The sequence below is a fragment of the Acanthopagrus latus genome, chromosome 10, assembly GCF_904848185.1.
Source record: "Acanthopagrus latus isolate v.2019 chromosome 10, fAcaLat1.1, whole genome shotgun sequence".
Lineage (NCBI taxonomy): Eukaryota > Metazoa > Chordata > Actinopteri > Spariformes > Sparidae > Acanthopagrus > Acanthopagrus latus.
The window spans coordinates 22,336,943-22,347,015 of NC_051048.1; the positions used below are offsets into that span (position 1 = coordinate 22,336,943).

General features: G+C 40.4%; 1 protein-coding gene across 1 annotated transcript; it reads left to right on the plus strand.

The window, feature by feature from the left end:
- The first annotated feature begins 3,886 nt into the window (after positions 1–3,886).
- cct7 (chaperonin containing TCP1, subunit 7 (eta)) lies at positions 3,887–10,038 on the plus strand. Its single transcript, XM_037112490.1, has 12 exons — positions 3,887–4,009; positions 5,518–5,601; positions 5,718–5,787; positions 5,893–5,999; positions 6,131–6,309; positions 6,480–6,651; positions 6,746–6,910; positions 7,018–7,206; positions 7,471–7,568; positions 7,674–7,806; positions 8,828–9,034; positions 9,170–10,038. The coding sequence occupies exons 1-12, from the start codon at positions 4,004–4,006 to the stop codon at positions 9,395–9,397; spliced, it is 1,638 nt and encodes a 545-aa protein (XP_036968385.1). The 5' UTR covers positions 3,887–4,003; the 3' UTR covers positions 9,398–10,038.
- The last annotated feature ends 35 nt before the right edge of the window (positions 10,039–10,073 follow it).

Below are 10,073 nucleotides of genomic sequence, written 5' to 3' on the forward strand. Positions count from 1 at the left end.
AAAGGAGAAGGAGAAGAAGAAGAAGAAGAAGAAGAAGGAGAAACAAATGTGTAGTGGAGTCATGAGCCCGGGAGAAAGAAATGAGAAGGGGGCGAAGAAGGTTGAGAAAGGAGGAAAGGGAGAGATGAATTCGATGAAGAGGAAGGCCTTCACCACCATCACCATCATCCAGGTTGTCCTCATGCTCAACTACCTCCCCTACATCATCACTATGCCTCTGGAGGGACGAGTTCCAGCTCAAACGATGTTGTGTCAGTACGTGGCCATAGCGATGGCCGCTGCTGTGACCTGCAGCTACCTGCAACCTCTGCTATACCTGCACAGACTGAGGAGGCTGCCATGCATGACGCCGCAAACCAAATAGTTCAGTGTGTTCCTTTAAAGGTCCAGTGTGTAGGATATAGGGGGATCTATCTGCAGAAATGAAATGATGAATCTGATTACATTTCCATTAGTTTATAATTACCTGAAAATAAGAATATTTGTGCTGTGCTGTTACCCTAGAATGAGCTTTTTGCATCTACTAAGTGAGTCCCCAGGGTGGGACGAGGGATATTTGGTTGGTTGCGATATGCAAACAAGCTAGATGTCACTTGACCCTACATACTGGACCTTTAAATGCAACCTTGCCACAGTCATTTACAGACTGCAGCATCATTACAGTAACAAAGTCTGCTGTCTTCCAAACGTTTTGTTCAAAGTAGGCAGTGGTACAATGTAATTAAGAACATTTACTCAAGTATTCAGTTTTGAGTTATTCTTCACTTGAGTATTCACACTTTTTGCTACTCTATTCTTCCACCCGCTACAGTTTGGTAGCAAATATTGTACTTTTATTTAATGATTTTAGTTACTTTTTAGATTACAAGCTGCATCAGTGCATTTTTAAGTTAATTAATTTATCTGCAATCAGACTGACTCAATCCAAACATAGCTGAATACCTGATCCAATAATCGGTCAACCCACAGAATACAGTGTACATAGATGTAAATATATGTAGAATTCCCTTCAACTTGTGCTTTTGTTACTCAACTACATTTATTGTCAGAAAACCCTCAAAGACCTGGAACACTTGTGTTTGTCTATCTGTATTTGTCTATTTCTTTCCTACCCTGTGTGTCAAGTGCAACACATCATTTGATTCAAAGGGACAGGAAGTTTCAGTCTGGCTCAGTTCAAGTCACAATTTTGAACTTGCTTTGTTTGAGAATTGACATAAAGATAGTATATTTTTAATGCAAAAACCTGTGCTGAAATGTTTTAGATTTCCATATGAATTGTTGTCTACTTTCTGACCTTTCCTCAGCAAGTTACAGCCATGTGTTAATACATTTTCCTATTGAAACACATATGGAATCCTATGATTCATTTGCTGACCATGGTGATATGTCAAGAACAGTTCAGAGTGTAAATAGAAAAGTTATTGAATCATAACCCAGTTTATCAGTTGCCACTAAAACGAGATACTCCGCTTCCCATGAGTTTTTGAAGCATACGGATAGGATTAGCCTTTCAAAAGTTATTTATCATTTTCAAAGTTCAAAGTTCAAAGTTGGCTTTATTGTCAATGCTGCAATATGTGCAAGACATACAGAGAATTGAAATTCTGTTACTCTCTATCCACAATGAGTGTAAAAAAAGTAGAAGTAAAAATGAAAAAATAAAGATTTAAATATATATTTTAAATTTTATTTTTTAGTACTACATCCATCTGTGGCCTCTGCCAGCTGTCTGGGTCTTTGGGAGTTTAGTATATGACCATATAGTTTGTTTCATTTTAGGATTACACACTAATTTCATTCCAATCTCTGCTGTTTAAAGGGACAATAACTCTAATCTTATAAACCCAAAAGGTTGTAAGGCTGGATGTTTCAATTGCAGCATAAATCTTGGACTCAGCCGAATAAGTAAAAAGCAAAAACCTGTGATTCAGGTTTGATATCAGTCAAGGTTATTCTAGTTTTGTATTTTTATTTAGTTTTCAGTTCAGTTCAGTTTCAGTAAGTTCATGTCTGACTGAAGATAGTTTACTTGTTGCAGTTCAGCTTTTCTTCTTTGAAAATCTTTGTTTTATGTTTCATCAGTTTGATCATATTCCAATACAATTGCAAAACTTGCCATGTAAACATCCATCCTCAATAAATAAATGCATCAATGCCTCCTTGTGTTTGTTGTGTTGACAGTTTAGACCAGATTAATAAAGACTCAAAGTCCTTTTCTGCATATTCTAATTCAATTTAGTTCATTTTGCATGTGCATAATATTGTTTCAGGTGGTATTCCTATTTTGTTTAAATTTTTATTCTAGTTTTATTTTTCCCTTCAGTTCTCATTAATTATAACCTTTGATAGTGGTTTGGTTGCTTTACAGTCATTTTAAACTTCAACTTGCCCTGATTGCAGCACGCCTCTGAACAAGGGAAACCTTAACCTTCCTCTGCTCTTGTTGTTGGGAAAGTAATGTACTATCACATCATTTGGTAATCTGACCATATCAAAACATTTGTATGGTCGAATGAAACACAGTACATCATTTTCTGCAATTGCACAGTACAGCTGGACTGTTGTACTTTTAGGAAACACAAATGTTTCAGAGCTGTGAGCTCTGTTCTGTCTCCAGCAGGCAGTGAATGCAAAGTCATGGACAGCATGCTCGATTTGTTCAGGTAATAGCTTGCGACATGAAAAGTATGTCACGTATTGTCATGCACTTCTGAGCATGATTGTTTGTTAATAAAAAGTTTCCATGCAGTGATGCTTTCCTCAGAGGGCCTTCTCACGTCATACAATCTACTATGAATTTGTTTAACAAAAAACATGTAACTCATTTATGAACATCATTACTGTGACATTACTTTGGGACATGTGCAGGAGCTTTGAAGAGGTATTTACATACAGTAGAATTTTGAGAAGTTTGGTGGTTATAAAGACCAGTATGAGTCATTTATTGTACATTTCATGTAGATGTGACTAGTCTGATATGAAAATGGCAGCTCCTTACCACTTCACAGAATTAAAGCAAGCAAAAGAGGATGTTAAAAATATCATCATAATATCATAATAAGTGGAATCCCTTTTATTTGTGGTCTTATCATGCAGGGATGAAGTCTGTCACAGATGGGGATCCTGAGGGATCAGTCTATAAAATGACATCAAAATGGTGCACGACATTCATGTTTTTTGTATTAATTTGGATAGTCAGAAGGAGAGATCATGTGTCTGATCGATATTATCAAATGATTTACAATTTGAGAGCATTTGGCACAACAGCAGAAGGTAAATCTGAACAGAAACATGGTCAAATCAGCCACATCAGCCACAGACAACAACAGTAAGGAGATGAAGAGAGAGAGAAAGTCCCCAGACTCCCTGAAGATAACTCTCAGTTCTGTGAGTTGTTGAGAAAGGAGGGAACGTTATAAACTTTGTGAGGTGCTGTCTCTGACAAATTCGCAATTGCTTGGGCCTCCTTCGGCATAAGTTATAGTCTCGTTTTGGGGGATGCTGCAGCCCCCTCAGCACACAAAGTTCCCACATCCACTATGTCATTCCACGATACTGATACTTGATATGCTGTGTCAGCTACACTTTCTTTAAGGTAACAGTAAAACCACCTGGTATGTAAATGCAAAGTATACAAATTTATGAATAAATGAGACATTCATTTTAACATAAAAATGAACTTACAAATAGATATAAAAAAGGGAGAAATAAAGTGTGATATCGAATAAAAGTGTCATCAGAAACAAACTGTCATAATGAAGAAATCATTTGGTTAATTTTATGTTGTACACAATTTAGTTTTTTATTTTACTTAGTCACTTTAGAATGACTTATTTTGGACACTATGGGACTCCATACAAAGGATCTGCAGCAACACAAGAAAAGCCTGGTCATTAGTATCGCTGACGAAACGCTGCATCGTGTTCTTGAACGCACCCTGATTTCGAAAAGCATTGTGGGATTGGATACCGGCCGAAAGCTTCTCGAAGGAACTGCAAAGATGATGGTGAGTAAGTTAGCATTCATAGCGCACACGCAAATATAAAATCCATGTCCATCCTTCAGTTTATCAGTGAATATTTACATCATGACTGCTCTCAGATCAGATGACCCTCTTTTGGCGACGTTTGGAAACAATTATTTTGTGGAGATGATTTTAAAATGACCTGATTGTTAGCCAGACTGTGCTAGCCTCGCAGGATTGCACCGCATCAATGGGCGTATACGATGCTAACAATGATTCTAGCTAACATGTTAGCGGCAGTTTTCCTTTATAAAGCAACTTTTACCGACTTGCGAACAGTTTGTGCCTGTAATTCGGAGTTTTATGTATTCGTCTGTCATCAGCGGTGCTAGCTTCTGCCATCATTGTAGATAAACCAGTCAGGTTGTTATCAAGTTAGCTGCTGTATGTTTAGCCTTTTTCAATGAGTGCCTGCAAATGGAACACTGATGGCTTCTGTGTAGAACCAGAGCTATTTCTGACAACCAGTTTGCTCACGTTTTGCTCAGTTAATTGGTCATCGGCTTTGATATTTTGGTCATAGATTTGGTAGCCATGCCTGACTGAAGTGGACTGATGCTGGCTACCAGACAAAGTTAGACATCGTTACTTGTAAAAACGACTGAAACTAATGATCGAAAATTGTGTATTGTAAGATTATGATGTAAAGTTGCAACAGTTAGTTTACAACAATGAGAAGTAACGTTACTATCAGCAGCCTATAAACAGACATCCGGCTTTTGACAGCGTCACACAGCTGCACGTCTGATGGGTAACAAAAGCATCACACCCTACAGCCTCACGTCAGGCACTGCCTGTGTCTTCAACCAGTTCAGGTTAAAACTCCAAAATGTAACTCATGGTAACTTTATCATGGAGACTGAAGCTGAGTGAGATTGAGGGATATTTTTCAGATATTGCACTAGTCAAGTCCCACACATATCACAATAGGTTTTCAATGGAAGTACTGCTGTAACTCAATGTTGAGTATATTTTTGATCAATCGATTAATTGTGTGGTCAATAAAACATCAGAAAATGTGGATCAGTGTTTCCCGAATCCTAAAAGTATGCCTATCACTATCACAGATATTCAGTAGGGGTAGACCAAGTATTGGCCCTGGATGATTATCAGGGCCAATATCCAGCATTTTTCTATTGAATATAGGTATCAGTGTTTTTTCTACCAGATTGCAAATAAAATAAACGTATTTATAAATGTGCTAATTGGGCTATAATTCAATATCTCACGAAATGTTCCACCCAAAACAATTTAAGATTGGGAAGAGTCACAATTAATAGCCCGTAAACGCTGAATTGTCTGAATTTGCAAATTAAATAGTAACTTTTACTGCACATGAAAATCAATTGATTATCAAAATAGTCTGCGTCTAAATTTAAAGATGACAATGTGTTAGTCCTTGCAGCCCTAACTGAAACATGATGAATTTCTCTTTCTCCTCTGTCTACCACCCCTCTGCCCTCACAATCTTTTTTACTTTCTCTCTTCAGCCCACACCGGTTATCCTGCTGAAGGAGGGGACAGACACGTCTCAGGGCATCCCTCAGCTCATCAGTAACATCAATGCCTGCCAGGTCAGAAATGCAGCTCGTCTTTCCTTGATTATGTGTTGTTGTTTTTTCTTCCTATGTGGTGTTTGTCTTACTGAATATGCTTTAAATCTGTCTTAACATATCATCTTCTTTTCCAGGTGATTGCTGAGGCTGTCAGGACCACCCTTGGGCCCAGAGGGATGGACAAACTGATGGTGGACGGCAGAGGTGAGGAGAGACTATTAGATAAGAAGAGATTTGATTTGATTGATGAAGGAATGGATTACAGGATGGATTCATCCTCCCAAATTTATGATCAACTGTGTTTTCCAGGTAAGGCCACAATCTCCAATGATGGAGCCACCATCCTGAAACTGCTAGATGTAGTCCACCCTGCTGCCAAGACCCTGGTGGACATCGCTCGCTCCCAGGATGCAGAGGTGAGAGAGAGACAGAGACATAGAGCGAGATGCTGTTTCTTTGCTTTTTGAACTAGCCCCAACACAGAGGATAATCTCCACTGTCAGAACATCATAACAGGTTTTTCTAAGTAATTTTTTCCCATCCTCAGGTCGGGGATGGCACCACCTCCGTCACTCTCCTGGCCGCGGAGTTCCTGAAGCAGCTGAAGTCGTATGTGGAGGAAGGTCTCCACCCTCAGACCATCATCAGAGCATTCCGCACCGCCACCAACCTTGCTGTCAACAAGATCAAGGAGGTTGCTGTCTCGGTGAAGAAAGATGACAAGCAGTAAGTGCTCACTGCAACATGTTATTTGCTTGTGCTTTTAAGAATTTAAGGTATGAATAGCCGTATTCCTTTTAACATTGTATTCCTGGGGTTTTGGTTACATTGAGCATATTAAAATCAGTGTAGTTGTACATTTTCTAACGTACTTGTCTCCCTCCCTGTCCTCTTAGAGAGCAGAGGCAGCTGTTGGAGAAGTGTGCAGCCACAGCCCTGAACTCAAAGCTAATCGCTGGTCAGAAGGACTTCTTCTCCAAAATGGTGGTGGACGCTGTCATTTCTCTGGACGAGCTGCTGTCTCTGAAGATGATTGGCATCAAGAAAGTCCAGGGAGGAGCCCTTGAGGTTTGAATTTTAGTACTTTTATTCCCACTTAAACAGTCTGAAAGGTCTGGTTGATGACATGGGATGTAATATCTTCTATATTTGAATCTCCCAGGACTCTCAGTTGGTCTCTGGAGTTGCATTTAAGAAGACCTTCTCCTACGCCGGGTTTGAGATGCAGCCTAAACGCTATGAGAATCTGAAGATTGCTTTGCTTAACGTGGAGCTGGAACTGAAGGCTGAGAAGGATAACGCAGAGGTTCGCGTGAAATCTGTGGAGGTATGAGGACCTGCAACACAGGCGTGAGGATGTGAAAGAAATGAGCGCCCTGAAATGAGTCTCTCTTCTTTGCTCAAACATATTTGTCTTCTTCCCCTTCTCTGCAGGACTACCAGGCCATTGTAGACGCAGAGTGGAACATCCTGTACGACAAACTGGAGAAGATCTATAAGTCAGGAGCCAAGGTGGTGCTGTCCAAGTTGCCCATCGGTGATGTGGCCACCCAGTATTTTGCTGACAGAGATCTGTTCTGCGCTGGCAGGGTGCAGGAGGAGGATCTGAGGAGGACCATGATGGTAGGACACATGCAGACAATGAACACCTCACACCTGCATTTAAAATAAAGTTAGATGATGCAAGTACCTGCTTGACTGCCATGGCTGTTTTGACTTTAAGCTGTTTATCTGTTAAAACCAGACCAGTTGGAAAAAACTTAATTTGTATTGTGAAAAGCCAATAAAGATGTAAAACAAATATTAAAACTTGATTTACAATAAAAAAAAAAAATAGTCAAAGAATCAAAATGAGGTTTGACTGATTGTGTGTAATGTGACCTCCAGGCCTGCGGCGGCTCCATCCAGACCTCAGTAGGTGCCATGACAGACGATGTCCTGGGACAGTGTGAACTCTTTGAGGAGGTCCAGGTCGGGGGAGAGAGGTAAATGGGATGATTCAGAGATCACAACATCTTTAAAGTAACCTGTGGGTCATGAAGCAGTACGGCCACTCTGAGCACTCACCCACCCTGTGTGTGTGTCTACAGGTACAACTTTTTCAAGGGCTGTCCGAAGGCGAAGACGTGCACCATCATCTTGAGGGGCGGAGCAGAACAGTTCACAGAGGAGACAGAGCGGTCACTGCACGATGCCATCATGATCGTACGCAGAGCCATCAAGGTCAGTTGACACGTGAGATATACAAATCCACACAGGCTCATTACATGGAGCTGCTAGGATGCAGTGCTCTCTGCGTCACTGTTCATTCCACCGATGTGATGTATTGTGTTGAGTTGTTAACGGGTTTTCAGGAGTTTAAAAATCAGCTACTTAAAGTTACTTTATTCTATTCAATCCTGAGCCTGCAGATTGTTACACACACTTTATCTTCCAGCTGGTGCAGAAAGATCGTCTTTTGTCTCGCCCAGAAAATATCAACATGTCCACAAGATTGAAAACCAGAAACATCACATCAATAAAACAAAGCTGTCTCAATTTCACAGCAGTCAGTACATTCTTACCCATGATGTTCAGGGTAGTGCCATATTGAAACTCACTGTAGTTGAATTTTCACTCCAATAAGATCTTCATGGTTCTTTGGTTTGGTTGGAAATTGATGTTTTTCCATCATGTAGTTCTGTTTAACCTTGGATGCTAAATTAATGGGGACTTGACACGCATGATTTTTATTTATTTTTTTATTGGCTTTAGTTAAATGAGAAAGTATGCTGCTCAATGAGGGATTTGCATCATGGTTTCATGGGCAGAAGGATCCATGAAATTTAACATTTTCAACGATGCCATATGGGTGCAGTTTCTTGCTATTAAAGGTTTTGGTTGGGTTAACATTAGTCGCTAAAGCTCGTAATTTTTTCACTTTGTTAACATTAACCTCAGACAAAGAAACTAAGATCACTGTCTTGAATGTTGCCCCAAATTTGGATCAGTGAGTGTTTTACATCTTTTAATTTTTATAGACTGATGAATTGTGAAAATAATTTGTAGATTAATTGTTAATTTAAAAATAAAGATGTAAATCTGTTTCACATCTGTTTTGGAATCAACACAACTGTATATATGACCTCTGCATCACCTTTTGGATTCGGAAGAGCCAGATTAATTGGTCTATATTTAAATGTTGTATCTAGAACTTTAATTTGTTGGTCCCTCTGTGCTCACTGAAATTACTGCTCATTTCCAGAACGACTCCATTGTAGCGGGTGGAGGAGCCATAGAGATGGAGTTGTCCAAGTACCTGCGGGATTACTCCAGGACCATCCCTGGAAAACAGCAGCTGCTGATTGGAGCCTATGCCAAGGCCCTGGAGATCATCCCCAGACAGCTGTGTGACAACGCCGGCTTTGACGCAACCAACATCCTGAACAAACTGCGCGCCAAGCATGCACAGGTAGGAAATGAAACGTACACCTAATCCTGCATAATACTCTGAGTGAAGCGCTTGGCATAAGGGCGCTTTTATGGCCTGCGTTAATAACACATGGAACAGGAAACAAAGTCAACTCTGGCTATTATTTCACTGCAGGGTGGCATGTGGTACGGTGTGGACATCAACAACGAGGACATTGCAGACAACTTTGCTGCCTGCGTTTGGGAGCCGTCCATCGTGCGCATCAATGCTCTGACGGCGGCATCAGAGGCAGCCTGTCTCATCCTGTCAGTCGATGAGACGATCAAGAACCCACGCAGCTCTATGGATGGACCTCCAGGCGGTGGCAGGGGCAGAGGCCGCGGGAGACCCCACGCTCACTAAGAGGAAGCAAAGCAAAACCCTATTTTATACTGCTATTAAAATGCAAATGCAGACAGAAGACTGAGTCTTCTGTTTCGGTCAGGTCATATTGAACATAAACGTAGGCAAAGATTGTGTTGAATGTAGCCCTGCAGATTTTACCTGCATTTGTATTTGAATTCCAGGTAGAATGAGGTGTTGTAACTAGTTACAGACACAGCAAATGACAGATGTAGTGAGTCCAAAGAGGGAAAAGGAATTCATTCTGAAGACTTTGTGATAGATGGCTGACATTTCTTGTGTTCTCTTTGTCACCTGTAGTTTTTTCTCTTACTGAAGCGTTGACTTGGTTACGTCTATTAACATTTGAAGCACTGCGTCCTTCTACATGTGGCCATTTTTACTGAAAAGTGATAGTGAAACACAAGCAGAATGAAAGCTGGTCCCTCTTGGTGTTGAAACAAACACTCCTGTCCCCTCCAAGTCGGCTTTTCCTGTCCGACCTCAAGCTGTTCCATAATTTCTAATCTGGTTTATGTTATATGACAAATGGAAAGTAAAGCACTGATGGGATTCCGAGCAGTTTTGAACCGTTCACCTGTTAATGCTGTGTCAAACTATTTATTGGACCATTCTTATCAATAAATTCACAGCTGAAATCATACTGTTCATGTGTGTTATTTTAACCCTCTGGAGA